The 19,911-nt window shown below is 38.9% G+C and overlaps 1 protein-coding gene across 1 annotated transcript in view; it reads left to right on the top strand.

The window, feature by feature from the left end:
• Positions 1-19,911, top strand: part of UNC13C (unc-13 homolog C) — a 638,789-nt gene that overhangs the window by 167,126 nt on the left and 451,752 nt on the right. Inside the window, exon 10 of the mRNA XM_032481154.1 lies at positions 3,549-6,797. Within this exon, the coding sequence (XP_032337045.1) occupies positions 3,806-6,797 (2,992 nt within the window). The 5' untranslated portion in view covers positions 3,549-3,805. The remainder of the gene's footprint in view (positions 1-3,548; positions 6,798-19,911) is intronic.

The following is a 19,911-nucleotide window of genomic DNA, read 5'->3' as shown; positions in this document are numbered from 1 at the left end:
TCCAAACCTACAATTCAAAACTTTCCGTGTTCTGTTTCCTTTTTGCCCATCCAGACCAAACTCTCTTTAGTTCCCATCTCTCTCCAAGGTGGGTGTGTCTCCATCTTTGAACACGAGGTGAACATTTGTGATGCTTGCCTTTCTGCTTATCCTGAGTTTTCTTTCTCTGGATCATTTAAGGCCCAGTTCAGCTAGTTCAGGCTTCTTGGAATCTTTATCTTTTAATTCATGGGCTTACTGTTTATCCACTCATTCATTTATGTACGTATCCATTCGTCCAAAAACATTATGAGGCTGTTATGTATCAAGCAATATGGATATTTAAAATTAAATAGAACACAGCCTCTGCCCTTCACATCACAGTCAGATTTGAGAGATAGACACATAAATAAGGTATTTCACACAAATGATTATTGTATTATTGTATTTTAAGAGTTCCCGTAACAAAGGTGCTTCAAGGCATTGTGAGCACACAGAGGAGGAAATATTGGACTCCAAAGAGATCAAACAAGATGAGGCTGATTCCTGCTGAATATGATATATATAGATGTTCTAGAGATATTCATGAGAGAGACACGAGGTGGTAGAGGGACGGGGAAAGGCATAGAGGCAGGAGGAACAGCATGCACAAAGGCACATTGGTGAGGCAACAATATGGTAATCAGAGACTGTTACCTCTTTAATGTATCTTGATCAAATGTGCCCATGGGAGTGACAGTTGCTGAGATAGGCAGTGTTTTAAGTAGAAGGACTTATTAGGAAGACTGTGTAGGACACAATTGTCATAGTCCAGATGAGAAATTGTGGAGTTCAGAATTAAGGCATCACTAGTGGGATGAGGTGACATGCAGCATGGGGTGGATCATACAGAATCTAGAGTGATTTCTGGGTACATGGCTTGGATGAGTCAATAGTTATGATGATATTAATTGAGATTGCTAATACAGGCAAATGACTAAGTTTTGGATGGAGTTTAATTTTGGACAACCAGATGAAGATATTTAGTGAGCAGCTGAAATGTGGGTTAATTTTAAATTTTTGTGAGTTTGGAGATAGGTTTGCATCAGTGAAACCATCACAACAATCTACGCTATAAAAATATCCATTATCACCCCAAATTTCCTCTTGCCTTTTCTTCTTTATATTTATTATTCTTTTGTGAGATGAACGCTTACATAAGTCTACTCTCTTGGGAAAATTTTAAATTTACAATACTGCATTATTAGCTATAGACACTGCTGTATGGTGAGATCTCTAGGGCTTATTCATCTTGCATAACTGAAACTTTGTAACTTTCAGGCCCTTTCTTCAATAACTATTTATTGAATGTTTATTATGTATCCTGAGTTCAAGATGTTTAAAATTGGACAAGTCATAGCCTTACCCTTATAGGGGACATAGTCCAGTGGATGGAGACAGAAATGAGATTATAATACAGAAGAATTCTACATGCTTACGCACTGGCTTGTGGGAAAAGGTGGCAAATAGAGAGAAAAGCTTAGTGTGGGTGGTTGGTGAAGTCTTCACAGGACAAATGATTTTGGAGTTGAAACACAATTTTTATAGACAAGGAGGGCTGGACCTGAATGATATTCTAGGTAGAGAAGAGAGAAAAGTTACTGAGGTGTGAAAGAGCACAGAGCCCTTAGTGAATAACAAGTGATTCTGTGTGGTTGGAATACAGAGCAGGTGAGTTCATACGTGCAACTAGGAACACACACCCTGGGGTTCGCGTTTTTGAGGCAAGACTTCAGTTCAAATTGAATTTTCCTCTTCAGAATTTTCCCAGCCCTTTTTGTCTAGAACATTAGTTCTGAGCTAGTAATGCAGGTCAAGAAGTCTAGACATGATTACAGGAAAACATTAGAGGCATGGACAAAATTGCTGCTTTCATTTAAACGAAAAGCAGGTATTTGTTTCCAGGTTTGGGAGACTCAGACTCTTACATTCAGTGACTAGTAGAAGAGTTTTTTTTACCAAAGTAGATTTTTAAATAATTTATCTACCCCTACTGCTACTTAACTTTCCAAAATCATTTGGAAAGAAAGGTCGCACAGGAGTACAACAAATATTTTTTGAGTTTAATTCAGAAATTAATTTCTTGACATTTTTATTAGTAGAGAACAGGTCCTGGCATGTAATTTTGAATGAATACCAAACTGTTTCAGACAAGAGGAATTAGACGTTGACAGCTTATGAAACCCAGAAGACAGAGGTTTAGAGTCTATTTCTCTCCTCCATCTTTTTGCTTCCCTTTCTTATTTGCAGTGCCCTGTCTCCTGTGAAGCTTGGCTCTTGGCCAGAGCATGTGTTCCCCAAGTCCCTGCAGAACCCTAGTGAAGCGAAATTGGCAGATTTCCAAGCAGAGGGAGCTGATGAAGAGCCCTTAGGCTCCTAAAACAGTGGGCAGTTTATGATGCATTCTTTAAAGAATTAAGTAGATTATTTATCTACCCAAATACATGGTTCAATATCCACAAAGGCTTTTGGCTGTTACTATTATTCTGTGATATATTTCAGTGATTAAATAGTAAGTTCAGTTTAACAGAATTTGATATGAATACCTACCACGTACAAGGCACAGTGCTGGTGAACCAGCAAAATGAATATAAACTTTCTTCTTCTTCATGTAATTCAAGAAACTGGCTATCTCAAGGATGACTGAGTTATGTGGTCATTGGCATTATCCTTAGGCACATTTTATCTGTGGTACCATTTCTTTCTGTGATCTGGTGCCTTATCTTCAGTCATGGTCCTAACTCTGGGGATAGGTTTCTTGCCATCTGCCATCAGGCTGTACTGGTTGATTAGGGTGGCACTGTGTTCCCAAGCCACATCCTCTCAGAACTGAGATGTATTATCCTCATTTACCAATATATTTCCCTCTTGTGTTTTTATTGTCATTATAATGCCTAATTGGATATAGCCTTATATTTTTTCTTCAATTCTTGATACTCCACTGACAAATTTGTTGGCTATACAAGATGTATTTCATCTTGGTATCTACTTTAAAATATGAAATATTTTCTTACTTGAATTACTCTAATAATTACATAAGTACTAAAAGACTATTTGAATAAGAAAAGGTCCTATGTACCTGGATAATATGAATTTGATGAATTTTAAATTTCTGGGGTTGGGAAGATATTTAAATGAATATATTTATATTGAAATGCTTATCTTTGTGTAAGTAAATGCAATTTCAGGAAAAGACATAAAGTGGAAATGATAATATCATGCAGATAATATAGGTTTTTTAAATTTTCCTGTCATCTTATACAGCCTTTTCTAAATAATCATTATTCCCATTATTACCATCATGTGTCCGCTCATAAGTGATTTAGGGGAAAATATAATTTATATGTAGTTATTGGTACTGATCTGCTTTAACTAGTTGTTTTAAAAGTAACTATGTGTTGAAATTCAGATATTTCCCTGTCCCCTCTGCAATTTTTTACACAGTGTCTTGAATACTTTTGAAAAACTTTGGAAATGGGGTAAAACTAGAATTTCATTCTGATATGCATTGTAACATTCCTTTCTTTTAGATGCTACGTGAAGTTATGTGGAAATGAGAGCATTTCATGAAACCTCTCCTCTGAAAGAGAATGTCTTTCATACATGGAGCTTTGCTTCCAATTTTCATAGGACACTGACCTTGTAGCCGAGCCACAGCGGCCCTTCCTGCTATTTTCAGTGATGCATAGAACATCTGAACAGTGATGCTTGCCTCGGATTTACAGATTTTCATCCTGATACCTTGTTTTCTTCTTTGGGGCAGAAAAGCTGGCACTCGTTGCTCTCCATGGTGGCTAATCTTTTCAAGAGCTTGATTTTACCTTACATTCATAAGCTTTGCAAAGGAATGTTTACAAAGAAATTGGGAACTACAACCAAAAAAAAAGAGAATCGTCAGCCGAAAAAGGATCAAGACATTGCCACTGCTGGCCAGACCAAAACCCCCAAATTTTCTAATACCTTGAAAAGCACAGTCAAGAAGATTGCAAAGTGTTCGTCTGCTCACAACTTATCCACTGAGGAAGACGAGGCTAACAAAGAGTTTTCCCTCTCACCGACATTCAGTTACCGAGTAGCTATTGCCAATGGCCTACAAAAAAATATTAATGTAACCAATGGTGATAATGAGGATCTGCTTCAAGAGTTTTCTTCGATTGAGAGTTCCTACTCAGAATCACTCAGTGAACTAAGAAGTTCTACGGAAAACCAGGCACAGTCAACACACACGATGCCAGTTCGACGCAACAGGAAGAGCTCGAGCAGCCTGGCACCCTCCGAGGGGAGCTCTGATGGGGAACGCACCCTGCAGAGCTTAAAACTGGGAGCTTTACGCAAACTGAGGAAATGGAAAAAGAGTCAAGAGTGTGTCTCCTCAGATTCCGAGTTGAGCACGATGAAGAAATCCTGGGGAATAAGAAGCAAATCTTTGGACAGAACTGCCCGAAACCCAAAGACAAACACCCTGGAGCCTGGATTCAGTTCCTCTGGCTGCATTAGCCAGACTCAGGATGTCATGGAAATGATCTTTAAGGAACTTCAGGGAATAAGTCAGATCGAAACTGAACTTACTGAGCTACGGGGGCACGTCAACGCTCTCAAGCATTCCATCGATGAGATCTCCAGCAGTGTGGAGGTCGTGCAAAGTGAAATTGAACAGCTACGTACAGGTTTCGTCCAGTCTCGGAGGGAAACCAGAGACATCCATGATTATATTAAGCACTTAGGTCATGTAGGTGGCAAGGCCAGCCTGAGATTTTTAAATGTGCCTGAAGAAAGATTTGAATACGTTGAGAGTGTGGTGTACCAAATTTTAATAGATAAAATGGGTTTTTCAGATGCACCGAATGCTATTAAAATTGAATTTGCTCAGAGAATAGGACACCAAAGGGATTGCCCCAATGCAAAGCCTCGACCCATCCTAGTGTACTTTGAAACCCCTCAGCAAAGGGATTCCGTCTTAAAAAAGTCATATAAACTCAAAGGAACAGGCATCGGAATTTCAACAGATACTCTTGCTCATGACATCAAAGAAAGAAAAGAGAGGGGGATACCGTCCTCCCAGACATATGAGAGTATGGATATAAAGCTGTTGACTCCAGAGCCCAAAACCAAGAAGAACAATTGGCAGTCACCTGATGACAGTGATGGAGAGCTAGACTCTGACCTCAATAGAAACAGTTACGCTGTGCTTTCTAAGTCAGAGTTTCCAACAAAGGGAAGTGCATCCAAGTCGAGTTCAAAGTCACACAATGCTAGAGTCAAGAATAAAACTGCTAGTAGCAGCAGAATTTCAAATAAATCAGAATATGATCAAATTTCTTCACATTTGCCAGAGTCTGATAACTTGGCAAAACAAACCACAGCCCATTCTGCAGATGTGGTGCCTCTCTGGCATTCCCAGAGTGATTTTTTCACTGCTAAACTTAGTCGTTCTGAGTCAGATTTTTCCAAATTGTGTCAATCTTATTCGGAGGATTTTTCGGAAAATCAGTTTTTCACTAGAACTAACGGAAGCTCCCTCCTATCGTCTTCTGACCGGGAACTTTGGCAGAGGAAACAGGAGGGCACACCTACCTTGTATGACAGCCCTCAGGATCAGTGTGTGAATGAGACCCCTCAGGGGGTCCAGGAGCAAAGTGAAATTGAGAACACAGAGACCGCAGATAGTGGAATGAGTAATGGCATGGTGTGTGCGTCTGGAGACCAGAGTCATTACAGTGATTCTCAGCTCTCTTTCCATGAGGATCTTTCTCCATGGAAGGAATGGAATCAGGTAGAGCCAGGAGCTGACTTAGGTTTAGATTCATCCACCCAGGAAGCTTTTGACTATGACATAAACAGTTTATCTGATCAACAACTAGAAGTTTACCAGAAAGACCTAGAAAACTTGGGAAAGTGCCACAGTGACCTTCAGGATGACTCTGAGAGCTATGATTTAACCCAAGATGACAACTCATCTCCATGCCCTGGGTTGGATAATGAACCACAAGGACAATGGGTTGGCCAATATAATTCTTATCAGGAAGCTAACTCTAATGAGCTGTACCAAAATCAAAACCAGCTGTCCATGATGTACCGAAGTCAAAGTGAATTGCAAAGTGATGATTCAGAGGATGCTCCCCCCAAATCTTGGCATAGTCGATTAAGCATCGACCTTTCTGATAAGGCTTTCAGCTTCCCCAAGTTTGGATCTACACTCCAGAGGGCTAAGTCAGCCTTGGAAGTGGTGTGGAACAAAAGCACACAGAGTCTCAGTGGGTATGAGGACAGTGGCTCTTCCTTAATGGGGCGATTTCGGACATTATCCCAATCAACTGCAAATGAATCAAGTACTACCCTTGACTCGGATGTCTACACAGAGCCTTATTACTACAAAGCAGAGGATGAGGAGAACTATAGTGAACCAGTGGCTGACAATGAAACAGATTACGTTGAAGTGATGGAACAAGTCCTGGCTAAGCTGGAAAATAGGACAAGTATTACTGAAACAGATGAACAAATGCAGGAATGTGATCAGCCTTCATATGAAACACCTTATGAAACCCCACAAGATGAGGGTTATGATGGGCAGGCAGATGACATGGTTAGTGAAGGGGGATTGGAACCCTTAAATGAAACATTGGCCGAAATGGAAATAAAAGAAGATGAAAACCAAAACATCCCTGAGCAACCAGTGGAAATCACGAAGCCAAAGCGGGTCCGTCCTTCTTTTAAAGAAGCAGCTTTAAAAGCCTATAAGAAGCAAATGGCGGAATTGGAAGAGAAGATCCTGGCTGGAGGTATTTATGTTTAAATGCTACATTATGAGCTAATTGTGTTTTAACATTGGGTGGTGCTTCTTTAGAACATGTTCTGTGTTTACTCTTTGGAGAAGTAACTTACTTTCAAGGAATTTTCCTGTTTATTCTGAGAAGGGTTTTATTTTACTCAGCTGCCCCAACAATTTGGGCTTGATAATTTAAAACCAAAGTGTTTTCAAGTAGATCATACTAAACTAAGCCCTGCATTCTGTGGACCGATATTTCTGTGCTAGGATTAGGTATAAACCTTATTTGATATTAACCAACTTTATCATACCAGTTATCAAAGGAAGGATGAGTGAAATCAAAGAGCAGCCTGGGGTCTCATTTTTGGTTCTATTAGGTTTACAAGGATGGGGAGGAAAGAGAAATTTAATATTAAAGAATTAGGAAACATGGGCTCCTAGGTTTACCACTCCTTTTCTCATCAGATCTACACTTTGGAGCCTGCCGGTAGGCAACCTCAGCCCATACCATGGAAGGACCACAGCCTCCCTCACTACTTGCTGTTGCAGCTGGTGGAGGGCATTAGAGCCAAAACCTTAGGCTGTGCCTGAAGGGTTACAAGTCACCCTTTAGGAGGAGTCAGTGAGGGGGTAGAGTTGAGAAGTTTCCTCCTAAAGAGTGAAGTAGAAGTCTCTCTGGGAAATGACAACATTACCTGACCTAATGGTTTTGCTTGATCTTAAGGGGGAACAATTTTGGATAGTACACTTTTGAAAAGTAGTTGCACGTAAATAAAAATTTTGTTGATTTTTTATTACTTAGCTAAACTTCATCTGCACATACCTCAATCCTTTAACTATTTATTTTAGTTGCATGCTTATCTCTTTATATCTTTGGGATAGTTTGATATAATCTCAATGTTAATGAATTTGATACATTGTTAATGTTTTCCTTGGTTACAGCTTTTAAGAGATTTAAAAAACTCTACATAATACTTCATAAAGGTGTACATTTATGTATATGATCAAGTGTTACTTGCTGTTATGACATAATATAATAATTCCTTCAGCCAGTAGCCAATTATGGCTTCTTTTTCTTGACCAAAACTGTGATCAGATTTTACTCCACACTGGCCATTTTCTGATTGACATGGGTGGATCACTGAATAATCAGATACCTTTCTGGTTAAACTGTTTCAGGTCCTAAAACAATTGAAATAACAATTAAGGTTCTTTGCTCTAAAAACTCTCCATATAAAATAACATATCTTACGTAATTTATTTAAGTCAAGGGCATCTTGGGTGCATTGGCTGTGTTTTTTGGTTGTTATTTTTGGGGGAGAAGTGTTCTTGACTATCTTTAAAATTGATTTGAAAGGGCAAAAGAGTCAAAAATTTTATGTAAATATAATTCATATTGGAGTAATGTCTATCTTATTTCAGAGTGACTCTGATTAGTTAGATATTCTTATCACCGATGCTCAGTTGATAGTTTCTTGAAATACAGGCCAGCAGTTTAACATTGTATTTTACTTACTGTAGATTCAGAGAGGTCTACTGAAAGGCATATTAGGAATAAGCTCTGTGTGTGTGTGTGTGTATGTGTGTGTGTGTGGTGTGTGTTATGATGCAGTACATGAATGTTTTAATGCCAAACTGGTTAAGGGATCTGAAATGTTAGGCAATATTATAAATACAACAAAACTATACGTTTCAGAGGAAAAAAGGATCTTCATCAACTTTTTAAAAATCCCAAATTAACAAACTTCTGCAAAGTAGATTGTTACTGATAAAGACCATTTACATGGCTAGCAATCCTAGTCACTTAGCAGTTACCCTCAGAAACATAAAGACACTTGCTTATCCACACACCACCAACTTCAGAATCCCAAGTAGGTAAAACAGTTGTGTGCCGCATACCTGACACACCAGGCCTGACTACGGAGGGCTCAGACCCCTCTGCCACCTTGGAGCTTGGCTTGTTATCCTCTGAGCCAGCTTTGAATGGAATCTGTTGGATATCACTTATCCTAGACGAAGTCATACGCATGTCTTTAAGATGCTCTCTGGTTGCTTGGGAGGCACCAGATTGACTACCCAGGAGGCTGCGGTAGCCTAGATTTTAAAGGCCATCTCTTCTCCCCTTGGCAGCAGTCAGGCAGCTGTCCCCCTCCTGTGCACCAATATGCCTCATGAGGAAGGGCAGCCAAAGAAGGGCATTTTTCAGGCCCCTTCCTGACTCAGAGCATCCCAATGAGGTGCCAGTCCTTATGATGGATTTCGTGCCCATGGCCATCTGCTCACTGGGCTTTGAGCAGATGCCAACACATTTTTCTCTCCATGACTATTCTGTCACCGTTAGGTAGCAGTGCTGTCTTTTCTCCATTACTCACCTGGCAAGATGGGACCTTAGAGCGCTTGCTATAAACAACGTAAGTAAAGAGGGATTTTGAAAGACCCCAACGTTTATATACATGGATATTTGGTGCTAGTGTTTCTGAGAACTTTCACCTTGAACAGTACACCAAGGGGGAAAGAGATTTAGACTGTGTGTAGCCAGACCCTCCATGAGGCCATATTCTTCCCTTATTGTTGGACCCTAATGAGTGTTACCTCTTGTCTAGCTGGCCTGAAACTCACACGATGGTGGTGCGTATCTGATCCGCTACCTCCAGCCCTGCACCACCCATCAACCGGAATTCACTGTTGTCTCCTCTGAATTCCTATACATCTGCCTCTTAGGCACTGGCTTCCACCTTGTGTAATGAAGATTTATGTACATTGCACGTGTTCTTTTCTCAGCTGTGATCTAAAGGTGAGAAGCCTTATCTTTTCATCCTTTCCTTTGCTCTATACCTAGACCAGTGCTTTACACAGGGATGACAGTGAGTTCATATGTGGGATGAATGCCTGAATCAAGGGAAGTCGGAGACTAAATAAAAAGCACAAGCTTTGAAGTCAAATCCAAATCCAATCTGTGGTCTGTAATTGCTAAGACTATGACTTTCTCTCTTGAGAGTTCAGGAATATGATTAGGATAAAAACTTATTATTGAGCACTGCTATCTATACACCAGGCACTTCCCAGGCAGTTTATCTGTTTTTTTTTTTTTTAATTCCTTTACTTCTTACAATATCACTATGAATTTGGTTTCATTATTATCTCATTCTACAGGTTAGGAAACTGAAATGCTGACAACTTACATAAGTTATTCAATGTCATGTAGATAGTAAGGGGTGAATTTAGAATTAAATGGATGGTAATTTGGGTTATTTAGAACAGTCATATGCTTACTCACCTCAAAGGTTGTTTTGTTTGTGTTTTAAGGAGGAAAGACCTCAGGAAAGATGGAGGCAGTATTAGCCACCAGCTGTATTCCCAGTAAAGGATTTTCTTGGGAAAATAGGAATAATAAGAAAGGCACTGAATTTTTGATATTCATTCTCCATTTTTATATTTCAAATCCATGTTCATCTTATAAATCAAGGCTTGTAGAGCCCAATAAACACTGCGGCAGCTGCTGGAAGGATGATGTATCTGAAGTCTGAGTACACTTCACCTGGAATTAGATTCTAAAGTCATACCTGGAATTAGATTCTCAGGTCAGTTTGAAGTAAATTTTTCTAGCAGAAGAACAAAAATTTTGTTTTGTTTTGCAATGCTATCCCTGGGCTCTCTGTAGATTCTGAAAGAGATTTCTCCTAGATAAGACTGTACAGTCAATGGGTGAATCTTCCGTTCTGTTGCTGTTGTAATGCCAGAACCTACACCAGTATCTGGCACAGAGCAAATGCTCAATAGGTATTTGTGCGCCAGGTCAGTAAATGCTCTGAGTTGCTGGGCTACCTAGCTCTGTGCAAAGTGGAGAACTCTTAGAATTCAGATAAACTTTAGTTTTCTTTCTTTCAATCAAAAAGACTTTTTATTTTATTTATTTGTTTGTTTGTTATAATTTATATATTTTATTAAATGTATATTTTAAAAAAATTTTTTTTAGTGGAGGTACTGGGGATTGAACCCAGGACTTCGTGCATGCTAAGCACACACTGTATCACTGAGCTATACCCTCCCCCCTATTATATATATTTTAATATAGTGCAATAGAGAAAGCATGATTGACAGTGAAACAGGACTTTTCCCTCCTTTTGCTCTGTTAATCACAGTATCTTTCGTTCTATGATGATGTAACCTACCCATCTCCAAAAACTTAGTTGAATTTTTTTAAATTCCAGGTTTAATGGTTAAGAATAAATATTTCAACTAAGTTTTGGAGATTTGCTGGCTTAAATTTATCAAGAAGTGCTTCTTAAACTTTTGAATGCCTCTGGGCCTCACCTGTGGAGAGTCTAGGTCAAGAGTGACGAGGTCTGCCTTTTTAACACACTCCCCAGGGGCTCTAATGCAGGTGACCATCAGAGGTCTAAGGTTGTACAGTTAATAAGAGCACTGATGGAAACTGATATGCATATGACACAATTCAGAGTCTGATGCTCTTTCCGTGACATTCCATTGCGAGCTTGGGCAAGTCTTGTCATGAAAGGGCATAGCTCATATTTTGAACCATACAGATAAGTTGTGCTTTTAAGGTCAGCCAGTTTTGCATTAGCTACTGTAGTAAGTATTGATCTCTGTTAGCACAAAGCGAGTGGTAATTGTTTGGGATGAGACAGGATCACGTGTTTAAGAAGTTTAGAAAAATCTGGAAGGGTGACACTTGGCATATTAAAAGGCTTTATTAGAGGTGAAGAAGTGAAATAATAGTGATTTTTGAGGAATGAAAGCATTTCACAGAAGGTAGGGCAGAAGTTCACAAGGATACACAAAGGCCAGCTATTAACAGGAGCAACGAATATTTAGGCTTTAAAGATTTTGTTTACTTATAATTATTAATGGCTTCAAACTATATATCTGAAACAGTTTCTTTGTAGGGGAACTAAAAATGTAATACATTTTTCAAGGGAAATATTAACTGACAATGAAAGATGGTGATTTCCATATTGTACTAGGAGTATTGCTTTAAAGTTTACAATACTGATTTCCAAGTTCCAGAGATTCATGAAAGAGTGTTCTGTTAAAATCTCTGCTGGCTAGGATTTTATTTGTTTGCTTAGGCTAACGTCGTTCATGTACTTTCTGCAAGTTCAAATAGAGAGATATATTCTATAGAAATTATGACTCATTTGAGAACTTTCTATGTGGAATAAAATAAAGAAACTCTGAACTCTGGTGTAAGATACAGCAAAGGATAGCCTGATCAATTGTTATTAGTTAGGTTAGAATTGGAGATGCCAGGACCTGAAATAGATGTACCCACTGGGGTGATGCAGGCTCTGGGATAAATGTCAATAGCAAATGAAGAGAGAAAGTGCAGTGCAGCAGAAGAAACTCTGCTACTTGGAAAGTATACCTGAAACTACAGATGACTTCTCGGGCATTTAAGAGTCTAAGTCTGGGTATCAGTTGGGGTGTTAGAGAACAGCCAGGAACAAGGAGAATCAGGGGCTGGAAGTGGGCAGGAACTTTCTTCCAGGAAGGCTTTTTATTGATTGGCCTTTGGTTACCTGACTAGGGACTAGGAAAGGCTCTAAATACCCCAGAATAGGAACTATTGAGAGGGAAGCAAATCCCAGAAGGATTGCTAAACTAGATAGCTCATGCAGAGAGTGAGCTAGGTGCCTGAACTGGGGCGCATGGTCAGGAGTCAGTCTCTAATATAGGTTAAAAAAATTTGATTGTTCCACTGACATCCAAGAACTGAGCCCAGTTTGCAGACAGAATGACTTGATGACAAGTCTCAGGTTGTTGGGATACCCTGACCCCACGTGGAAAGATTCCTCCTGATAAGGTGTTTGTTGAGGTTGCCTCCACAGACTACAAGACCAAAAAAGAACTAAATGCTTTAATGGGCTTCTTCACCATGGTCAATTCCAACTTATGGTATGCTTTTTCTTCTTCTTTTTAAAGAAAAGTATATTATGGAATCTTGTCCACTCCCTCATGCATTAAACTTCACTCATGCTGGGTCTCAGCTAACTTCCAAAAATAAAAGAAACCCTCAGAGGGTAAAAATTACTAACATTCAGCAGATTCCACCAACTGTGATATGACTCTGTAGGCAATTAAAGGGTCCCAAAGATACTTTGAGCGATGCCACTTTATTTAGAATAAGTGTATCTGTCCCTTCTCCCTCCTGCCATCTTCACTGACTCCAGCTTATCCCTTACTTCTGTGCCAATGCAACCATGATTACTACTTTGAAAAGGATAGTACTCATTTTGAAGTAGGAAACTTGATGTTTGTGTGGACATTTTTGTAATGTAGCATTGACCCACACAAACACACTCACATTAATATTTTTAAGAACTCTGTAAGGCAGGTAGCTTAATAATGGATAACATTTATTGAGGACTTTGTTATGTGCCAGACACTGTTCTAAATATTTTACTCTATATTAAGTCATATAATCCTCATAATAACCCTATGAGATGGGTAGTATTATTATCTCTATTTTATAAGTAAGAAACAGAGACACTAATTTAACTAAGAAGAGGGTTTAAAAGAAGAAGAAGAAGATGTGGCAGAACCAAGATTTAGAATTAGGCGTTTCTTTTCCAGCTTCTATGTGCTTACTCACTGCTGCCTAGTTTAGGATTTCAGAAATGAAGTCCTAGTATTCAGCTTTATCAGATGGAGACCTAAGGTGGAAAAATGTTGACTTACCTGACAACACAGATTTGTCAGCAGAGCTACAATTACAAGCTGTTCTCCCAAATCATAAGCCAGCACTCAAGCTATCAGACCATCCTTCCATTTTACATGATGTTATTACAGGCAACATGATTATCCAGCTATCCTTTCTGTGTAACTTGTGATAAAAGAAACTGTTGCCTGCATATAATAGTGGCAACAAGAAAGGACAGATTGAAATGATCTTATTTCCCAGAGATGTAGGCTAAGCTGCCCCTTTTCATAATGTCTTTTCTGACGCTTAATGGTGTCTTGTGGAAAGACCATGTCTTTAGTTTTCTATTTCTGTTCTTTAGTGATTAGAGTTAGACACATACTCTCATAGGTGTGCACATACAGAAAATGTGAATTCACTTGATATTAGCAGAGTGGTGTTTTACTGTCTGTAGAGAGTCAGTAGGAAAATTCCTGGATTGATCAACATTCCCTTTGCATTTTCTGAGCATACAAAGCAATTTTAATAAAAGTTTTTTAGAATTAACTACCATGTATGTGTAATCCTCATAAAACACTGATGAGATAGCCAACCTCTCCAAGTCTCTGTTCCCTCCAGGGAATTAGTAGTAGTTATGTAGATTGTAAAACTGGTGAGTGATGGGACCAGTATCAACCCCAGGACTTCTGAATCTTACTCTGGTCCTCTTTGCACAGCAGCATGCTCTCAGTTGCTTGTGTACACTTACGCATCTTTCTTCTGGACTTGAAACACCTGATCTGTAATACAAACTTCTGGGGCTGTGCCAAGGGTATTTCTCTGCTGATTCTTAAAGCTAATATTTCTCAGATTTTAGAATGCATGAGGATCACTTGGGAGCACTTGGTTAAAAAAGATAAATTTCTTGATCAGATCTTCAGTTAATTTCAATGCAGGATGATTCATGGATCACATTAAGAAATGCTTAAATAGTTAATAATAGATCCTAAGTGTTCTTTTGTTTTTTACTCCTTCTTGAGTGATTTCATATGCTCCCTTGGCTTGAACTATCATTTTTGTGCTGATATTTCCGAATCAGTGTCTTTGGGCTAACTCACCCTTCCCTAACCTAGACTATTATGTACACTTTTTCATTGGTCATTAATTCATCCACTAGTTCACTCATTCTTTAGTAAATATCTAATTGCCTGGCTGGGCATCTGGGATAGAGTAGTGACAGATTTTATTTGGTCTTTGTCTTTGTTAAGTGGTTGAGATGAATTTAAATTTTGAAAATATACAAATGCATCATTTTTAACTTTGCTAACTGCTGGAGAATGAAGTACAAAGGGTTAAAAAAAAGTATATTATCATTTGAAGGTTAGAGAAGACTTATCAGAAGAAATGACATTTGATCTGAAGTCAGAAGAATGAATACATTGAACTAGGCTAAGGGAAAGGAAAAAGCATTCCAGGCAGAGGAAGTGGGATGGACCGGGATCTTAAGGCAGAAAGTGGTATGACAAATTTGAGAAACTTAAAGAAAGCGTGGTGGGGCTGGAATTCATCAGGTGAGGCAGAGAATGGTAGGAGACAAATCTGGTGTAGCATTCATTGACCAGATTTTTCTGAGTCTTGTGGATCAGTTGGGAATTTGTTTTTTTCCTCCAAGTTACCACGGAAAGCCATTGAAAGGGGTTGGCCATAATGAATTATAGAACTTCATTCACATGGGATATTCTGTTATGTCTCCAATTTATCATGCCTGACACCGAACTCTTTTCTTCCTCTGTCTCCTAATCCTGCTCCTCCTCCTGGGTTTCCTATCTCAATGAAGGGCACCATAATTCCCCTGTTTGCTAAGGTCAGAGAGTCATCCTTCTTGGATCCTTCCTCATCACACTGTAGTGGACCTTTGTCTCATTTGGGGCTACCCAGCATCTGTATTCATTTCTTAGCAATGTCGTTGGGTGTGTGAGCCCTTGGAGGGAAGTGGTACCCTGTGTCCTGCTGCAGAAGCTGGAGGTCGCTGGAAGGTCCTTCTCCCTGGCTTGAGCACAGAACTTCAGACTTGGCTAATTGAAAGCTTCCACTAAGGACTTTGAATTTGAATCTGTCATTTAACAAGCCCTGACAATTTTACCACCTAGTTCTCAACAACAGCAAATTCTCTCCATCTCCTTATTTCTACTGTACTTCTAGCAACCATCATGTCTTACCTGGACTATTTCTATCCTAACTAGTCTTCTTGTCTCTTTGCTCTGGTTCCTCCTGTTGCCCCTACAGTCTGTCACCTCTCTGCATCCAGAGATACATACAAATCTGTGAAAAAAAAAAGATGAAAAACATCTTTGTAGTACTTTTAGGATGAGGTCCAAACAAGCAGTGGGCTCGTTATGCTGAAAATGCCTGGGCATTTTCTGGGCAGTGAGCTCCTGGGTGTCAGAGGCTGTGTCGCCTACCCTGGCATCTCTCAGTGTCCAGCAGTGACCCGCAATGAGGCAGCTGTGCAGAGTGGTTAACAGAGTGGGCTCCAGCATCAGCCTCCAAGTTGCATAATCCTAGGCAAGTTGTTTAATGTCTCTGTGGCTCCATTTCCTCACTGACAAAATACAAAGAATAATAGTATCTTTGTATAATAAAAATAAAACAAATAAAAATAAGATAGGCTTTCAGCCAAACCAGTAACTAATCAGTAGGGAGCCAACCTGAGTAAAAAGTGTTAAGATTTCATCCTTTGATCTTAAACTATTTCTGAGAAATTTGAGCCAGAAGTCAAATGCTGCAGTTACCTTCCTGTATATGTCTTAACTGAACTAACCCATCGAGAATGCATTTGGGGAAGTGATCAATTATGTAATTAGTTTTGTGGTCTGAATCCTTGAAAGACTGGGCAGAGGCAACTTGGCACGAAGTGCTCGATGTAGTATTAATAACTACAGTTATTGATGTTTTCATGAAACACGAAAACGTGCAACTGCTTGAATTCTCTGCCTTGTTAACTACTTTGCCTCAGGGCGTTTGCAACATAGAGAATCAAGTATACCCATCAGCATTTATTGAGTGCAAAAAGTGTGGTAAGCTCTGGACTAGGGCCATGGTAAGGGAGAAAACACAAGACGCAAAGACATGGATTCTCTCTTTAATAAGATTACAGTCTAGTTCGGGGTCAATTCAGAATTATTTCTTGAGCTCACTGCTGTAAGAAGTGTTGTGGCTTATAATAAAATATAATTATTCAATTGTTTATTATAAAAATATTTATTAGCACTTACCTGAATGTATACTGTGGAGGACATCATAATTATAATTAGATAAGAAGACACAAAAAAGAATTAAATCACTGGGTGACTAATGACAATGACTATTTAATTATTAATTAAGGACCATTTAATTTGTAGCTGTTAATGATTATTACTAATAAGCTTAGAAGATGAAAAGGGGTCATCACATTAAAGATAGCAACTGACATTTATTCATCTCAAACTCTGTGACAGAAGTGAGTACTTTGCATGCATTTTTTTCAACTTTAAGTCTCCACACACCGTCAGCAGTACCGCAAATGTCTCTGAAACTCCACATCACCCAACTGAGCCTGCCTCTGATTTCAGCTGCAGCTGTCATGGACCTCAGCATGGGAGCTCAGCCTCATCGTTCACTGACAGCTGCCCACCTCCAGCAGGTGCCTTCACTCTCTTAAATTCCTGCTTTGGAGTCTCCCTGATGTTCAGGGATTATCAGCATCCCTCAAGCAAGAGTGTTCAGTGGTTATTAGATAAAAGCTTCAGCCTTATGCCCTTCAGTTGACCACAGCTCCTGAGGTCCGAGCTGAGTCACGTCCCTACTATCTGCATCAGCATCCTTAGGGATGCACCCTTGAAAGGGCTTGTCCTCCTGTGCCTCATTTTCCCTACTTCTCATTCCTGCTTCCAGGACCACCTCCCAGGGAAACTTACCCTCTTGTCCTTGTCCAGGATCTACTTCTGGGGGAACCCAAACTAAGACCCGAGGGCATGACGATCAGTGTCCTCATTTTACCGATGAAATAAGAGAGCCTTTGACCATCAAGCTGAGTGTCATTTACCTCGCTGACTCACCTTCAGCAGAGCCAGGGTTCGAATACCTGCTCTTAATTACTGCATTACTTCTCGAGAGCAATATGAAGGAAAAAGGCTAAAGTCATTGCAAGCAGAATGCCTAGGTTTGAGAGACTTTAGAAATGATCTCAGACACTGGGGTGAAATGGGTTAGAAATTATTATTAATGACAGTAGTAAGTGACCACACACACTTCTGTATATGTTGAAAAATATCAGGGCACAATTGTGTAGAAGTGAATGGGGCTTCCATGCTCATTTTCTTACCCCACCAGCCCCTCACCCCCAGTCTTCTGGGGTGGCAGTGCTGTGTCTTCTGATCATTGAGTGTCCTGTATCCCCCCGCTCCTCATCCTCCCTCCCTTCTCAACAGTGCTTGTAGAATGATCCCTACTGTAATGGATTTTCAGTTACTGAGCTGCATCTCCTGGGAGTGTTTGCATTTTTATGCCTTTCCTCTTCCGTTATACAATGACAGGTTTTCCTGCTGATAAAGCCATTTTGGGGCATAGGCAAACAGGTGGGAGATATATATATATATATATTATATATATATTTTGGTGGGGGGGGGATAGCAGAGCTTGTCCAGATATCCTGAATCCCACCATGTTAGTAACTGAACACACATAAGGCTAGGCTTGAATGAAACTGTTCTGAAACAATTTGAAGTTTCTGCATTTTGAGGTAGAGTTAGCAGGATTGAGAGAGAGAAATGGAAAGAATCAGAGCATTATTTCTGTCCACGTATTTTGGAAGGGACCCAAGTGTGTGTTTGCCTGAGTAAATGTGCGTACATGCATAATGACCTAACTGGGCAGGTAGTAAATGATTTTCATTGATGCCTTTCATAAATACTACAGAAATAAAAATCAAATACGGTAAAGCTTTGATCTGGCTGCATACATTTATTTATTTATTTATTCATTTATTTAAATTGAGGCATAGTCAGTTTATAATACTGTGTCAGTTTCTGGTTTACAGCATGTTTCAGTCATATACAAACATACATAAGTCTTTTTCATATTCTTTTTCATTATAGGTTACGAGATATTGACTACAGTTCTTTGTGCTAAACAGAAGAAACTTGTTTATCTGTTTTATATATAGTAGTTAATATCTGCAAATCTTGAACTCCCAGTTTATCCCTTCCCCACCTGCTTCTGCCCCTGGTAACTATAAGTTTGTTTTCTATGTCTGTGGGTCTGTTTCTGTTTTGTAGATAAGTTATCTGTGTCTTTTTTTTTTTCAGTTTACATGTGTAAGTGATATAATGTGGTATTTTTCTTTTTTTCTGCAGTTAGAATGATGATCTCCAGGTGTATCCATGTTGCAGCAAATGACATTATTTTTATAGCTGAGTAGTATTCCATTGTCTAAATATACCATGACTTCTTTATCCAGTCATCTGTCCATGGACATTTAGGTTGCTTCCATGTCTTGGCTGTTGTAAATAGTGCTGCTATGAACATTGGGGTGCATGGATCTTTTTGAATTAGAGTTCTCTTCAGATATATTGGCTTCATAAATTTAACCACAGTCACAGTCAAGTTTGTTATCAAATAACATGGGCACATTATTATTAAAATCAATTATTAAGCAAAATCAATTTTTGCATATCTCTGATAACCTTTGTCATACATTTTGTTCATCACCACCTTGCATTTATTACATAGGTTCTTTATTCTTACAGTCTGTTGCTTAGGTAGCTCATTTTTCTGCCCCAGATTTAAAACAGTTAATGGAGTACTAATTAGAAGGATCGCCTTTTCTTATGGAAAAGATATGACTCTATTTGTCTTCAAGACTGAGAAATATTATTAAAGTGCTGAGTGGTATTATTGAGTTGTGATTGTATTCATTTATTACCATAATTTGATTCTGTTGGTGACTTTGATCTCTGGCATTGTTCAGTGTGAGTATAAATTGTTTAGAAAGAAAAGCAGTTTGTGGGGAAGGAAGTCATTTCCATGTCAAGGTAAATCACATCAAATTGATAAGAAAATAATCCTTTGATTACAAGACTGAATAAAAATGAGGAATGCTTGGAAATGCCCAACCTCTTGGGTTTCCCTATTGCATTGGGGGATGATAACTCAGGTTTGAAGTGTAAATAACTCTTAGCTAGTTGTTTATTTATCATAGTCACTTGGCACAAGGTGTCCAATTCTTTGAAAACCCAGATTCTCTTATTTACTTGTTTTTATGTTTATATATATATATATATTTAAAATATATAAAATATATAAAAAATACATAAAATATATATATATTTAAAATCAAAATATAGTTAACTTACAATATTATATTAGTATCAGATATACAAAATAGTGATTCAGTATTTTTATAGCATATACTCCATATAAAATTGTTTAAAAATATTGGCTATATTCC

This window comes from Camelus ferus, chromosome 6 (genome assembly GCF_009834535.1).
Source record: "Camelus ferus isolate YT-003-E chromosome 6, BCGSAC_Cfer_1.0, whole genome shotgun sequence".
NCBI classification, from domain to species: domain Eukaryota; kingdom Metazoa; phylum Chordata; class Mammalia; order Artiodactyla; family Camelidae; genus Camelus; species Camelus ferus.
Note: the sequence above shows the minus strand (reverse complement) of the source record. Positions and strands in the feature narration are given on the sequence as shown.